At 48.6% G+C, this 16667-nt stretch overlaps 1 protein-coding gene across 3 annotated transcripts; it reads right to left on the bottom strand.

Moving 5' to 3' along the window:
* Nucleotides 1-3745: 3745 nt before the first annotated feature.
* On the bottom strand, nt 3746-16514 carry Phb (prohibitin). 3 transcript variants are annotated; one of them, XM_027424266.2, is made up of 7 exons: nt 16424-16514; nt 15283-15397; nt 12629-12790; nt 9176-9318; nt 8932-9048; nt 6399-6494; nt 3746-4870 (listed from the first exon to the last, which is right to left on the bottom strand). In XM_027424266.2, exons 2-7 carry the CDS (start codon nt 15368-15370, stop codon nt 4658-4660), a joined length of 819 nt encoding a protein of 272 aa, XP_027280067.1. In that variant the 5' UTR covers nt 15371-15397; nt 16424-16514; the 3' UTR covers nt 3746-4657. The 3 variants fall into 3 exon arrangements, with proteins under 3 accessions (XP_027280067.1, XP_027280069.1, XP_027280068.1); XM_027424268.2 differs by having other exon boundaries at nt 16326-16428; XM_027424267.2 differs by lacking the exon at nt 16424-16514 and adding an exon at nt 15945-16018.
* Nucleotides 16515-16667: the final 153 nt, after the last annotated feature.

Genomic DNA, 16667 nt, shown 5'->3' with positions numbered 1-16667 from the left:
CTCCCCCGACAGTAGCCCTGCCATTCTGGCTTCACCTGTTCTTCAGCAGTAACTGGACTAAAGGGGACTGTAGAGAAACTCCCTTTCCTCCACCTACCCAGTGCCAAAGGCAAGGGCATTCTGGTCTAGCTACAAACTAGGCCCTGTGTATTTCCATCCATTCTCTCTGCCAGCTATGTTCATCTGGGCTTTGCCAAGGCACCCAAGCATCTACCCGCTAGGGCAAGCTTCATCACTCCTTTTCCACTGAATTCCCAAAGCTGGCATTGCCAGAGTTCCAAGCTCTTTACGAAGGGAGACGTCATATATGAGAAAAGCTTCAGTGAGGCCAGCCAGAGGTGAAGCTCCGGAGAAGAGGGGTTGTAAGCTGGGCTTGAGATAGGGAGAGGGCAGGGATCAAAGGAGAATGGCAGAGGTGGGCAGGTGAGTGGGCTGCTGGCAGGTGACCTTAGAGGGTCAGTCTCTGCTCACATGGTCACCATATGGAGGGAGGGACAATTCTCAGGAATTGAAGGGTGCAAATGTTAGCAGGTACCCTTCCTGACTCGGAGAACCCACTGCAGAGCAGCTTGATGGACATTAGTATGCTCGGTGCACCGCCGTGTACCTCCAGAGAGGCAGACAGCAGAAGGATGATGAGCTCATGGCCATCCTCAGCTACACTGCGAGCTGGAGGCCAGCCTGGGAAACATGAGATCTTCTTTCAGACAAAACCAAACTGGCCCTGAGCAAGAGCCTTAGCTCCCAGTTCTCCCTTCTAACAATCAGCCCCATGAGCACTGTTCTTTTTTCCAATCACCAATTCTCCTAAGAACCAGTCACTCCCAGGGCAAGAGGAGGAAGGGTACTCTGGCCTAATGCATGGTAGTGGAGAGGCTAGGCGGAGGTATGACACAAACATGCACACAGAACTGCACTCCAGGGCGGAATGCTGAGTGCCTCACAGGAATGTGGATGCATATTATTCAGGCCAGGGAGAGGCAGTGGGGCTAGGGGACAGGGGACCATGAGCAAAAGTGTTGCTGAAGAGAAGCAACTGGACAAAGCCTCAAAGGACAGGCCATCTGGACTTGTGTGACGTCAGGGAGGGACAGGCTGTCCAATGCGAGGTTGACTGTGAGAAGAGGTGCCATACAGGTATGGGGGCCCAAGGAGAGTACCAGTGTGTTTTCTGGGGAGGTGCTATTGACAAACGAGCCATGTCCCGCAGCCTCCAGTGACCTTCTTACCCAGGTTACTTCCTATCGGAGATGGTGGCTTTACCCAAAATTAGTGGCAGATGGCAAAGGTCACGGGGAGGTCCTAACTGCATAGCTCCCCTTGCTGTTGCTGGAAGAACAGCACAGCATTTGGAAGCTGGACACGGTGGCACAGTGTGCCTGTAACCCTAGCACTCAGGGTGGAGGCTGAAGGATCAGGAGATCCAGGCTAGCCTGTGCTACATGAAAGCCTGCCTCCAAGTAAGCAAATAAAGTTTAAAAATAACAAAGAAGTGTCATTTGCTAACTAATATTTGATAGTCTGTCTCATTTTTTTTTTTTTTCTTAAACAGAAACCCACACAAGAGTGACTACCCCACCAGGAACCTATCAAGCACTTAGGAATGAGAAAAATGGCAAGCCCTTGAGGTTTTTGTTCTCTTCCCTGTCCAGGGTCCACTGTCTTAGCATGCAAGCCTTCAAGCCTGAACAAGGAAACTATTCATCCATGGAGCCAACCAGGAGGAAGCCACTTCCTGTTCTCTCCCTGTCCTGGCCTGGCCAGGCCAGGACATGGCTTTCCATCCCAGGCTGGGAGGATGGAATTGATAAAGGCCCATTGTGACAGTCTCACAAACCCAGAGGCCATCAAGGGGCTAAGAAGCCACTTAACAGCTTTTGAACATTTGTAAAAAGAATTATCCTGCAGAAGAGAATGCAGAGAGGGGCCCAAGGTCGCCACCGGGATGCACCTCTGCCACCCATGATAGGGAGGCTGACAGTAAAGCCAGCAGGGGCCCAGCCTGCTTGCAACACCATGGGCTGACCTGAGGCAGGAGGGACTCAGACACCACCAACAGGCAGCTTTACAATTCAGGACTCCTGGACACCTGGAGTTGAAACCCAATCTCCTGCCAAATGCAGGAAACACAAGGGTCCTTGAAAGGGCCTGAGGGAGAGAGGAGCCTCCTGCCTCCTCCTCCCAAGGGTGTCCAATGTAATAAATGGCAGGAAAAGAGAAAGGCTGTAGTGTGGATGCTGGTCTGGAACTTATTAGGAATTAGGCTTTTTCTGCTGCAGTCTTCCATGTGCTTGAGCCAGGCACCTCATCATTCGTAGGTCCCCCCAGTCTATTAAGCAAAAGCACAAGCAAGAAGAGATAGGAGGTCTGACTGCAAGAGACACCCAGGTGAGCAGTGAGATGGAGACTTTAGAGTCAGCTTTGAGGGCCATGAGCCCATCACTTTTTTTGTGTCCCTTGGAAGGTAAGAGACCAGGTTCTGCATAGGCCTAGAGAAAGATATATGAAGAGTACAGTGTTGTGAGATTCTATCCTTTAGCTCCACCCCAAATCTGTCCAGCTGTTCAGCCTGGCCCAGTGGGAGAGGAATTGCAGGGTCCAGGTTAGACAGGAGCTTGGCGCGCGCGCGTGCGTGCGTGCGTGCGTGTGTGTGTGTGTGTGTGTGTGTGTGTGTGTCTTCCTAAGGACCCCTCTGTAAGGGAGAGGAATTGTGTGTGTGTGTGTGTGTGTGTGTGTGTGTGTGTGTGTGTGTCTTCCTAAGGACCCCTCTGTAAGGCCAGGTTCCTTGTTCCTAAAAATATCAGGCGGGTGGTTGGTTCCATTCATTTCAGTCCTACATCCTCCCTCTCTCTCCACGATCTAAATGCATGAATTTGGTATCCTTAAAGATGCCAAGGCAGGGCTGGCGAGATGGCTCAGGGGTTAAAAGCACTGGCTGCTCTCCCAGAGAACCTGGGTTCAATTCCCAGCACCCACATGGCAGCTCACAACTGTCCATAGCTCCAAGATCTGACACCCTCACAAAGACATACACACAGGCAAAACAACAATACACATAAAATAAAAATAAATAATTAAAAAAAGATGCCAAGGCAGCCCGGCGTTGGTGGCGCACACCTTTAATCCCAGAACTCGGGAGGCAGAGGCAGGTGGATCTCTGTGAGTTCGAGGACAGCCTGGTCTCCAGAGCAAGTAAGTGCCAGGATAGACTCCAAAGCTACACAAAGAAACCCTGTCTCAAAAAACCAAAAAACAAACAAACAAACACAAAAAGATGCCAAGGCATTACCAATCCCACCAGCAAAAGCGAAGCATAATAACCCACTGCAGAGAAATTCAAGCCACCTGATATCTAAAAACCAAAGTAGAGGACAGGAAGGTACTGGGTATGCACATCTGATACCAACTGTTAACTCTCTTGCCAGGGGAGCAGTGTCCAGAGCTGATGGGCAGAGCAAGCCTGTTTGTAGTGATACTAAAATACAGAAGACAATTAACCTTGTTCCCCTGCCTCACCTCTATGAACTCATTTCATGACAAACTCATCAAGATTTGGTACCAAGGTTCACTCCAGGGTGGGGTGGGATCCACCACACACCACTAGGCATTTTCTAAAACCAAAGCATTTTCTGTCTTGCTGGATATTCCTCCCCATCTGGTGATACAAACACACACACAACTGCTCGGACACTCTGTTCTGATCCTATTGCTTGCACAAATTGAAAACAAACCCCGAAGGCAGCTGGAAGGTCTGGGTGTCATTTATTGACAGCAGCTTACATTGTGTTTTCTTCCCTTGATTGCTTCCTTCGGAGCACCGGCCCACAGCCCTTGGGAAGGAAGGGCAATCTTTTAGAGCGAGCGGGAAGGCAGATGCACATGTCCTTGGCAGGTGTGCTGAGCCCCGGCAGGATGCAATCCTTCAAGCTGGAATCCCATTGGGTATTTGAGAGGACCAGTGTGGGGAGTGGAAAGGAAGTCTTCAACGGACTCACATCTCAGTCCAGGCCTCTCGTACTATTCCAAGTCCATCCCAGTTTTAGGACTCTGGTGGGGGCAGTGTAATTAGGCCCACCTACCTTGATGGGCAGAGTCTTCAGTCCATGCCCTTTTCATACACACCTGCTTCCGCTGGTCACAGTTAACGGGAATGGGCCTTACAGTTAAGATGGACCACTTCCTCTGGCCCTCCCCAGCTGTGTCTGTGTAGGTTCAAATGGCTGGAAAAATTGAGGGCTTGCCTTTTTGATTCAACTGTGTGTGCCACTGTCCTCAAATCTTCCATCTATGACAGGATGGAGGCTATAGGTCTACTCAGGTGCCAGCTGTGCTACCAGCCATCACACACAGTGCCCTGCCTTTCTTCTGCCAATTGTCAGTGCCTAGGGTGGAAGGCCAGGCTCCAAAAGGCTCAAAGCCAGTCTGCGTAAGCACTTGGCAATTCTGGATATGAAAGGGGGTTAAAAAAAAAAAAAGTGGAACAACAAAAGCTTCATTTGATAATTAGAGATCTGAAGTGATTTTGCTTTTATTTCCTTCATGTTAAGCCAATCATGAAATTTCACAGTGATTTCTGGGGCAGGGCAGAAGGAAAGTGTATTCAGAATGATCGAGGCCACAGCCTGGTTAGCCTGAGAAGGTGCAAGCAGGGGAGGCCTCACTGGGGAAGCTGGAGGAGCACCGACTGCCCTGCTGGCAGGTAGGTGATGTTTCGAGAGCGCGAGAGCTGGTAAGCAATGTCCTCGGCGGCTTCCAGCTTGCGCAGCTCAATCAGGCCATCACCTGCGGTGGCCAGGGAGTTGGCAATCAGCTCGGCTGCCTTGGAGTCACCCTCTGCAGAGATGATGGCTGCCTTCTTCTGCTGCTCAGCCTATAGGAGAGGAGGTAGAGAGACTTCGATTATACCACGGCATTGCTTGTAAGACACTGGCCTAACCAGGACAAAGTCAGGCACCCTCACGGAGTCCTCAAGACACTCTGGGAGAATTCTTCCCTCACAATGGAGTCAATACTGTATTCCCAGCCCTCCTCTTTCCCTTCATGCCACTCGTCATTGTAGGACACACTTCTCTTGGCTGTATAGACATGGCCACTCCTACTCTGATGCAAAGCCATGGAAAACAAAAGGAAAGTTGGAATCAATCCTTAGGCCCATCTTTCCTTCCAACACAAAGCTAAAGGACTTCCATCAAAGCCAGGGCATCCAAGTGCTGGTGGCTAACTGTAATCTTAGTGCTAATGTGTTGGTGGCAGACTGGCGGATCACTGCAATTTTGAGGCCAGTCTGGTTTACACAGGACATTTTAGGCCAACCAAGATTACAAAACAAACAAAAAACCCCACAACCAATACAACCCTACCAGAATTGGGATGGGTTCAGTGACAAAGCACTCTCCTAGCCTGCACAAAGCCCTGGGATTGATCCCTAGTACTGCAAATAAACTAAGTATCCAAAAGAGCTCCAAAGCACAGGGAGGTGCCTGTGGAAAACTCTTCAACCAGTACCCAAAGATGTCCTTGGCTTACCCTACCAATACCAACAGGATGACATCTATCAGGATATATGACTTTCAGAGTGTGGGAGGAGAGTCTTTAAGACCCTGAAATCAACAGTCTTCTCTCCCATCCTCTGTTTTGGTGCTGGACAGAATTCAGCACCTAGCACATGGTATGTAAGCACTCTGTCACCAAGCTACATCTTTAACTCACACCCAGTTCAAAATGTTAAGCTATCTGTTCACCAAATGTTTATTATGTACCTGACATCACCAGGCGGTGCTCGAACTCTTAACAGGCCCTGGGGCCACAGTAGACCACAAAGCTAAACACACTCAGGGTTTATGCTTCCTAAAACTAAATTCCTCTGCTAGATTTTAACAATTAAACATCCTTAATTTAGGAAAACTAGCAGTGGGAAAAGGCGGACAGCAAATAGCCTTTACATACTCCATGAGGAACAGGCTACTATACTATTACCATGCTCTCAAACATCTGGATGGATTCAGGAACAGGAAAAAAAAAAAAAACCAACAAAAAACGATAGCACATCTGGCATGTTTGATCTTCTCCGCTGTCAGTTTCACTATGTAACCATGGTATAAAAGTAACTCCTCAGCGAAGCTGAAAATACCCCAGAGTAACATGTTTATGTACAGGAGAGGGTTTTTGATCTTGGGCAGGTAGGGAAAAAGTGACCCTTCAGTGATTTAGGAGCATAGCCTCATATCCCTGACAGCCCCCAAAGACTCTGGAGCTGATTGCAGGAGTAAGGTTCCCTCAACCCTCTTCTGGTTATTCCAGACAGATGACAGATGATGAATTTCTAGGCCACCCAGCAGATGGGGAAGCTGAGCACAGAAGAAGGGGAAACTACTCCTGCCATCTGGTTGAACGCTCACCTTTTCCACCACAAATCTGGCCCTCTCTGCTTCCTGCTGAGCCACCTGTTTGGCTTCCACTGCTTCTGTGAACTCCTTCCCGAAGGTCAGATGTGTCTATGGGGAGAAAGTGAGCACAAGCTGAGGCAGTAATTGCTTAGACAGCATTGCTCAGAGGCCTCCCTGGCCACTGGAAGGAAGAGGTCAGGAATGGCTCTAGCAGCAGCTGGAGGCACGGGGAGATGGTCTCCCACCTCAGTACCCCCATTCACACCTCTGTATTCTTTGCTGCTCACACTGTGCCTACACAGAATTTTGTCACCCTCACTGTGGTCACCCCATAAAGAAAACGGCACCCGGGGCTTTTGATGGGGCCCATGGACACTACAAAGGATCTATTCAATCAATCACCTCCCTAGAGGAGACTTGTGGGTTCCAAGACCCCCATGACTGAATAGTGCTCTTTCCAGATCCTTTGATGCCCTGTTCCAAGACTTGGGTCGGGGGAGGCAGATGGAAAACTGAGCCCCTGAGAGCAGGGGATACAGCTGGTTCCCAGGGATGCAAGAGCACGGTGCGCTCTGCTTATGGATTAACCAGTCCACTTCCTTCGCACAGCGCTTCCACCCCTCGACAGGAAGACAGGGGTGGTGTGCAAATCATGGCATCCTCAACACACAAGTGGTTCTGGTAAAGGTTTTAAAAGAAAGGCAGGTAAAGCCATTGGTCAGGGTGAGAGCTTAAGCCTGACTATCCACAGACCTTCCTAATCACATAAATAGCTGGGGCTATTTGGCTGAAGTGATTGTCTCTAAAGACAGCACAGAACAGGGAAGAGACCTCGATGTTTCTAAGGCCCAGCCTAGAGCAAGTCACTGCATCCAACTTCTCACTGAAAAAGAAGGTGCAGGGGCTGGAGAGATGGTTCAGTGGTTAGGAGCACTTGTTCTGTAGAGCACCCAGGTTTGAGTCTTAGCACCCACATGGTGACTCACAACTATTTGTAACTCCAGTTACAGGGTATTTGCTGCATGTATGTAGACAAAACATAAACACAAGTAAAAAAAAAAAAAAGATAAATAAAATCTAGGGAAAAAAACTGAAAAAGGCACAAAGTGAAGAAAGACATTGGTTTGGATACCAAACACAGTCTGCTTCATTCCCCCCACCCCGACTCCCAGTCTCTGCTTTTAAAATACCAGTAACCCCAAAGCTTAGCAGAGAAAATCCCAGCCCCACAGCTTCCGAAGTTTTTCACACTACACACCTAAGGCTTTTGGTTTGTTTCTGGCTTTTTGTTTTTATTTTTTGTCTGTGGGCTAGAACTCAAGGCAAGACAGGGCTGAGATTACAGGCATGGCCAATATGCCCAGGTAAGTCTTATACTGCAGCTGCTCGACTCTGTCTGATCCACTCTGGACATTTGTTCCAACTCTGGATACAGAAATATAATCCTAAGAGTTAAAAAGCTAAATGTGTAATTAAAGAATAAAATTTCTTTCTGAGAGGGCCAGCTGAGGGCAGCCAATTCCCCAGGAAATCTAATTTTCTTCTCACACCTCTTAGCTATGGTTTCTTGTGGTCAGCCCACATTTCCCCAGGATGGAGTGTGTGGTCAGAGTCTAGAAAGATGCCAAGTTTTTCTTAGGTTTTTTTTTTTTTTTTTTTTTTTTTTTTTTTTACTCCATGCATTCTCACAGTCAAGGTGCCCGTGTTAACAGTGGAAAAGCCTGGGGTGCAGCGCTCTTCAGAGCCAAAGGCTGCAGCCTGGCAAGTTGCCAGTAGAGGGAGCCACATGCCCTTCCCCAGGAGAGACAGGAGCGAGGCCATGCTTGGGAGAGCAGAGGTTGTTCACAGAATGGCTGTTTGAACAGCTGCACAGATGCTGAGCGAAGTCCAGCCTTTCCCAGGTCACCAGAGGGAACAGGAAGCACTCTGCCTTGCTGCCCTAACGAAAGAATCCCTCCAAGACTTTCCCAGACTCTGGAAACATGACCCCTTCCCCTCACCTCGGTCTGAAACACTATACTGCCTATATTGCTTTCTGTCTAAGTTACAACACCCAACATCACATTAATACAGAAAATATAGTATCAAGAGGTGAGCATACACCTCAGAGGCGGCTCCTGCCCCTCCACAGCTGGCCTGCCACTCACTTGTACTCTTAACACCTTTCACCAGGGGCTCCCCAGACCACTTCACTAAGCTTTGGACCTTCAGAGTTGAGGAATCCTGGAGCCAGGCTGGGTCTACTCTAGACAGAAAACTTAGCTTCTCCCAGGCCTACCTGTCAGCCTTTCTCTGTGCCTGATGAGGCCAACAGAAATCACTTTCTAGGGAAATCAGAGGTTATAAGAAAAATGTGTGGCATATGGAACATAAAGAATACTCAATCAAAAGCAGACGGAGGGCAACAGCCTCCAGCATCCGTGAGTTTTCACATTTTCAAGCCCCATCCACTTAGGTGGACATAGGCTCTAACCCCGTGTGCCCAGATACAGAACCAGTCACTAAGCAAGAAGCCCCACCCACTCAGCCTCTCCAAGGATCTTACCAGGGACACGTCATCCAGGATGAGCCCAAACGTCGCTGCTCTCTCTGTAAGGTCATCACTCACCTGCCTGGAGACCAACTCTCGCTGGGTGATCAATTCTCCAGCATCAAAACGAGCCTGCCCCAAGGGAAGACAGACAGAGTGCAGGTCAAGTTACTGAGGAAGCAAAAACAACCAGCACACTACCGACCGCTGCACCTACCTACCACCACCTAGCCACACGGAGAGGGTCCTGTTCACTCACCACTACTGACTTGAGGATCTCTGTGGTGATAGATGGCAGCACCCGCTCATCATAGTCCTCACCAATGCTGGTGTAGATACGAGGAAGCTGGCTGGCCACTGGCCGGAAGAGGATGCGTAGTGTGATGTTGACGTTCTGCAAATCTTAGGGTAGGGAAGGCACGGGTGTTAAACACAAAACCACGAGTGACTTCTCTATGACCTTCCCGCCCTAAGTCCACTACAGACCATACACAGAATGCTGGTTAGACCCTAGGAGGAGGGTGGCTCGTCTGTTCCTCAGCAGAGTGCCCAGCAGAGCACTCAGCACCACAGAGTTAGGAACCACCGGCAGGATGGGGATGTACTAGCTCTCAGTACCTCCTGAAGGCTCAGATGAGAGCAGTTCACATGGAGCGACTACAGAGTGTTTGGGGCTGTGAACACCTTAGGACAAAAGACATAAGCTAATGCCTAGAATTCTAGAGTGAGCCTTTCCCAGCGCTGGTGTGTGTGTGTGAGCTCAAGCCAGGAGTCAGGCCTGGGTTACTTGGACCTGATAGAAACAGCATTCAGCGTCCACTGACCTGGACTGTGGTACTGCTCTGATGGTTACTAATGATGCAGCCTGATGAAGCCTTAGCCAAACTAAGCACACTAGTCTGAGAGTAGGGAGAAAGCACCAACGGTGGGGGACAATGGAGGAACATCAGTGGGAAGAGCACCTTCATGTATACAACAGAGCAAAGCATGGTTCGTTATCACACTCAACAGGGCCCCCTTCCTGATACCTGAGGAGGCAGATCGCACCACAGCGCACTCATGTGCAAGAGTTCCAAACAAAGGCTCATTACCCACACACACCCAGTCAGCCCCTATCTGCTCCAGGCCTGTGCGGAGCTAAAGCACAGGCACTCTGGACTTAAGTCACCAGCGCCAAGTGCCGCCCGTGAGTAGAGTTCTGACCCAGCCACCGAGAGGGTGGAAAATCCACAAATACACACAGCCTCTGATCTCTGGAGTCGCCCGTCCCAATTTTACCAAGTGCAGGCACACACTGCATTCTTGGCACAACTGTGAGACAACACAGAAGGAAAGACCAAAGGAGGAAGTTTAGGAAGATTTCAAATCCAACCTATTCTTCTCTATTACCCCCCCCCCCCCCGCCCTAACTTCTCACTCTTCAGGTTCTCCAGGCAAGAGTCAGCACCAGGGAGACTGGGCAGATCGCTGCATCCGGTCATCTTCTCCTCCCACTATCATAGCTGCTCATCCTCATGCCTGCCTTCTTGAGGACTGAGGTCCCAACAGTTCTCTTTTTAGTCATCCCTGTACTCCAGCCTTCAACCCAGCACCAAGCTTGGCACAGCACAAGAAGCAAACATCTGCTGGGCAAAGCTGAGTGCTGTCAGCACAACAAGCCCACAGGATCCTTCTTCCTGAGAGTTCCAGCTGCCTGCGCTGATGGGGGAGGGGATGGCAAGGACACATCATTTCAGGCTCTAACTAGAAATCTGGTGGAGGATCTCAGGCTCAGAGCCGTGTGGGTCAGCCTGGGAGAGAGCAATCTGAGGGCTGCCCCACTCGAGCAGAGACCATGGAAAGTAAGACAAAGGGAAAGTTGTCAGCCACAAGGGCTTGCACAGTCACTCTGGGGAGCAAGAGCTGGTGGGAAGGGTCAACCACAGCAGCAAAAGACACATTTAGATTTCCTCAAAGTCAGGATAGCAAGTAAATTTTTTCCCGAAGATTTATTTTACTTTATGAGTATGGATGTCTGGCCGGCATGTAAGTATGAACACCAAGTGCATGCTTGCTGGATGGCCGGGAACTGCGGTTACAGATGGTGGTGTCACCATATTGGTGCTGGGAATTGAACCCAGTCTCTCTGTAAGAGCGACAAGTGCTCTTAACCACTGAGCCGTATCTCAGCCCCTTTATATTTGTCTCTGAATTTATCCTGCTGCTTGGGTTTGCCCTAAAAATATATTTCAGTCTACAAATCTACACACTTCTCTGGGACAACCACACTACAATTCCTTTTCTTTAAAAAACCTTATTTATTTATTTATTTATTTATTATGTATTCAATGTCTGCCTGCATGTATGCCTGCAGGCCAGAAGAGGGCACCAGATCTCATTATAGATGGTTGTGAGCCACCATGTGATTGCTGGGAATTGAACTCAGAACCTTTGGAAGAGCAGTCAGTGCTCTTAACCTGAGCCATCTCTCCAGCCCCCACACTACAAATTCCATACAATAATTTTAATTAAATTTTTATTTACTTATTTTACGTGTGCGCGCGCGCGCGTGCGCGCGCGCGTGCGTGCGTGTGTGTGTGTTGCATCACAGTATTCACAAGGTCGTCAAAAGTCAGCTTGAAGGATTCAGTTCTCTGCTTCCACAATGTGGTTTGTGGAGATCAAACTCAGGCTTGGTGCCAGGAGCTTTTACTTGCTGACCCAACTCTTCTACCTGGATTCTTTTTTTAAATTAAGCTCTAACATCCATCCATCCATCCACCCACCCACCCACCTATCCATCCATCCATGTGTTATGAATTATGTGTGGGTGTGCACAGGCCAGGGTTTGTATGAAGAAGTCAAAGGACAACTTGCTGGAATCAGTTCTCTTCTCCTGACACATCAGACTTTGGGACTGAACTCAGGTTGTCAGACTTGGCAGCAGGCATCTCTCTAGTCCTTAAATTAACCATTTAAGTTAGCACACAAAGTAACGGATTTTATATGACATTTCCTTTTCTTTCCTTCTATTTCTTCTGAAACAGGGACTCATATATCAGAGCTTAGCCAAAGGTGACCTTGAACTTCTGCTACGGAGTGCTGGGATTACAGGCATACACCACCACACCCAGTTGGTGCAGTGCTGGGGACTGAATTCAGGCACTCCAGCATGCTAGGCATGTACGCTACCAATTTAGCTCCACCGCCAAACACACATCATGGCATTTTCATACATGAGTCATTATACTTTGGTGTGCTTCTCCTCCAATGCACCCCCAGTATTCCTGCCCACCCCCATACTAGAAATTCTTTTTTAAGACAGGATCTCTCTACATTGCCTTGCCTAGCCTGAAACTTGCTATGTAGACTAGGCTGGCCTACAGACATAGAGATCCACCTGCCTCTTCCCCCTGAGTGCTGCGATGAAAGGTGTGCACCACTATGCCTGGTCTCCCGGTATCAGAAACTTTTTTGTTTTATTTGTTTTTAGAGACAGGGTTTCTCTGTGTAGCCCGGGCTGTCCTGGAATTCATTCTGTAGATCAGGTTGGCCTGGAACTCGGAGACCTGCCTGCCTCTACTCCCTCGAGTGATAAAAGGTGTTTGCCATTACTGCATGGCATAGACATTCTCAACCTCTTGCATCCTGGTAGCCCAGGGATGTTTCTAGGATGAACAGAACGGCACAGCCCACCTCCACATCTCCTTTATCAGCTACAGGCAAGACTTACCTTTGCTACCAGTGATGACTGGTACATTCCGTGGTCGTGAGCGGCAGTCAAAGATAATAGGTTTCTGTACCCAAGGGATGAGAAAGTGAGTCCCTTCCCCTACCACAATGTCCTGTACTCCACGGAATCGGTCAAAGATGACAGCTCTGTGCCCAGCATCCACTAGGAAGAAATAATAATGACGGATCAGAAAAACCCTGTCTTTCTTTAGTAAAAAGGGTCCTAACTTTGCAAGATCCTTGCTTTTATCTTTACTTTAAAATTTGTAAAAGTTCTCTATTTAGAGAGAGAGAGTGTGTGTGTGAGTGTGTGTGTGTGTACCATGATGCTCATGTGGAGGTCAGAGGACAACTGTAGAAGTCAGTTCTCTCCTTACACTAAGTGGGTCCTGGGATTTAAACTCAGGTTATGAGGCTTGGCAGTAAGTGTCTACCCACTGAGCCATCTTGCCAATCCTTTCTGTTATTTTATTTTATTTTTTTTTTTAGAAATAAACTTCTTATGATTGGGAGGGAACCACGTGCATGCCTTGACACATGTGTGGACATCATCAGACAATTCTGTGGAGCCCTTTGCTTTTTCTGTCTTGGCACAGCTCCAGGGCTAGAACTTGGGTCACCTGGCTTGTGAGGGCATGCTTTTACCCACTAAGCCATCTCAGTGGCCCCCACCCTTTAATTAATATCTTAAGTGTTTAGAGCCCTGCCTCTCTCATTTACTAGTATGCTCCTCCTTAGCACCCTTTCTCCTTTCAAGAACTGGCCATTGAATTTCTGATCAACCATCCCACCCCACCCCCAACTCCCAACAGCACAATTCCAGGAATGGCCTCCCAAGAGTTCTATAACTCAAGAGATCTTCACTAGACGGCATGCACATATTAGCTCCAATTTAACCTGATGTTCCCAGAAGCAGGGTCCCCACCATGGGAATCCTAAATGTAGATGTTCCCATTGTTTTTTCTTTGAGACAGGGTCTCATGACAGATTAGCCAGGAAATAAAGATTCTGTCTCACCCTTCCCCCACCAGTTTTGGGAGTGTAAGGAGGGTATCACTCCATGGGTTTTTTTCCAAGCTGGGTTCTCACTATGTAGCTCTGGCTGTCCTGGAACTCACTATGTAGACCAACCTAACCTCAAACTCTGCCTCTGCCTCAGAGTGCTGGTAAGGTAAACACCACTATGGCCAGTTTACCCAGCATCTTTCTAATAGCTGTTTCTCTAACTTTTGGAGGGGGTCCAACAACATGTCCTGTGGACTCAGAGAGAAATTTTAAAATGCTGACTAGTCTAGCTGTATAGATGAAGCTACACAAACTATGACATCAAGTTATAACTCATGAGCCAAGCAGATCCCTCCCTTTCGTCTTTGACTTTTTCAGACAAGGTCTCACTATGTAGCCCAGGTGGGCCTGGAACTCAAGATCCTTATACCTCAGCCTCACGAGTACTGGGGTCACAGGAGTCTGCCACCAGAACCTGGCTAAAGTAGCTACTTTGCCTCTTTTCATATTTGAATTGAGAATTGGCCTAAAAACTTACAGTCTGATAATAATACTCATTCAAAAGTCATATAGGCAGAAGCAAGAAGTTCAGGAGTTCAAGGACAAACGTGGCTACAGGAGACATAGTCTTAAAAAACAAATCAGCAGGATGCAGCTCTGAGTTGCTTAAGCCACTATACTGCATTTGAGCTGGGTACAGAGGAGCACACTTTTAATCCCAGCACTCAGGAGGCAGGGGCAGGTGGATCTCTGTGAGTTCTAGACCACCTTAATCTACATAGAGTTCCAGGCCAGTCAAGAGCTACATGGTAAGATTCTGTCTCAAAAAAAAAAAAAAGCAACAAACCATACAGAAAGTATATAAAATTTGTTGGAATTCTGAAAGAGTATCAAAGTTGGAGGGAATCTTAAGAGAACTAGTTCAGTCCCATTGTTTGACCAATGTAAAAGCAGAGGACTAGGAGGAGGGACTTGCCTATAAGGCAATATAATACAAAGAAAACCCAGTAATGCATCTCAAAAAATTACTTTCTCTGCAACTAGCTGAGCAAAACCTTCTTTCTCAGGACAAGGTCTCTCAAGCTGAGAGAATTTGCCAAATTATTTCACCCCACATGCAGCAGAAGATAACCAATGAGATCCTGCTGGGCTGCTCTGCAGAGGCATCTGGGTAACAGAGCATCACTTCAAACTGGCTAAAGTTCTAGAAACATCCAGCCAGCAACTGGACAGGAAGGCTCCTCTTGAGCAAAGGATCTAAGTCATCAGCTCTCAACCTGAGCCCTGGGGGGCGGGGTTGACTCTTTCACAGGGTTCACCCAAGACTATCAGAAAATACAGATTTTTACATATTCTGTTACACTATTAAGTAGTAGATTCATAATAGCCAAATTGCAGTTATGAAGTAGTAACAAATTTAATTTTATGGTTGGGGGTCATCACAACATGAGGAAAGCGTATTAAAGGGTCACAGCACTAGGAAGGTTGAGAACCACTGCCTACATGAAGGCCGGGCCTCTGATTACACACAACCATAGTTTGTGGGGTAACAGCAGGTGAGCCCACTTCACCACACACACCTTCAGACAGAGCTAGCCGTTAGGAATTTCAATTGGCTGTGCAGATCAACAGAAAGCACCACCCGCTCACCATTATATAAGGCAGAGTTCACCACGCCTCCTGCAACTGCTAAAGCCAGGCCGAACTTTCCGATGGACTCAAACACTTTGGCAGCCATAATTCCTTCTGTTGCACCCACTCACACCTAAACAAGGGGTAAAAATAAAACAACTTGACACGAAATCCTCGGAGAAAGCCCTCTCTGGGGCACAGCATTCACTTTTCACGATAAATCTTCATGGATCTACTCCTGTGAGCTCTAACTTAACTCACCGAACACCCCGTGACACTCAACATCTTGCAAATGTAGTATCTCGTTTGCTTTTGTAGGCGTCTGGGACACTTGGCTCATCGTAGGAACGATGTGTCGTACCCACAGAGAACTTAGTACCACAGTAAACCACACTCCCATTTCCTAGCCAAATAGGCCACAAGAGACTGTGTATGGCTGGCTCTGTGCATTTGGTTTTGGAAAAGCCAGTAATGTACTACAAGGGTTATGCCAACAACGAAAAGGACAATTCCTGTTAACATTTAAGTTAGGCAGCCTCCAACGGTTTTATTTAACCTTCAGTTTCTTTATGAAAAGCATTACTGGTGAGGTGCATGGAGAGGGTACACTATTCGTATGGAACCAGGGTTGGAATGAGGAGACTGAATTCTAGAAGGCATTGTAAAACTCCTCCCCATACCTGTTAATCGGAAAGCGGGAGCTGGCAGGGGTGCAGTGAGGCAGGGCAGCGAAGGCCTGGAGGTGGGGCTGCGGCGGCGGGTGGGTGGGTGGGAGCACGTAGCTGACAGACTAGAAACCACTCAGCCTTGAACTTTTTCATGCCCCGCCCCTGCGTCGCCCTCGGTGCACTCTTCAAATCCTCCCTCCCTTTCCCCAGAACTCAACTGAGAGTCTATCCCGTTTTCTCCGCGCACATTTACCCTCCACCCCTGACACTAAGACACCCAGTCCTTTCTATTTTCTACTGGCTTCTGGATTTTTCCTTATCCCGCCCCCTCCCCTTGCACAACCCATGGATCGTTCTGGACTCAGCCTTTCCCCCCTTCTCCGTTAGGCGTACCCTCACGTGCATTCCATGACCCCCACCGCACCCAGGAGAGCAAAGGAGGATTACAGGGACACACAAACAGCGGCCTGCACCACCCCTTCCACGCTCACCCGCTTTCACGCTGACCTCCACATGAATTCCCCAGACTCGCATACTGCGCGTGCGCCAGGCAGCTCCTCCCTTTCCCCCGCCCTCTTCAAGATCCGTCCCTTCAATTGGTGGAGCGGAGCGCAACGCATCCTGGGAAGCGTGGTTTGCAGTCTTCCGCGGGCCCTGTTGCTTTCCTGAGGTCAACTACAACTCCCAAAAGGTTATGCAGCAGCGGGCCTGAGCAGGAAACCTGCTTCCGTTTGG

Source organism: Cricetulus griseus, chromosome 7 (genome assembly GCF_003668045.3).
Source record: "Cricetulus griseus strain 17A/GY chromosome 7, alternate assembly CriGri-PICRH-1.0, whole genome shotgun sequence".
Classification (NCBI taxonomy): Eukaryota; Metazoa; Chordata; class Mammalia; order Rodentia; family Cricetidae; genus Cricetulus; species Cricetulus griseus.
The sequence above is the reverse complement of the archived record's forward strand: the minus strand, read 5'-3'. Positions and strand labels throughout refer to the sequence as shown.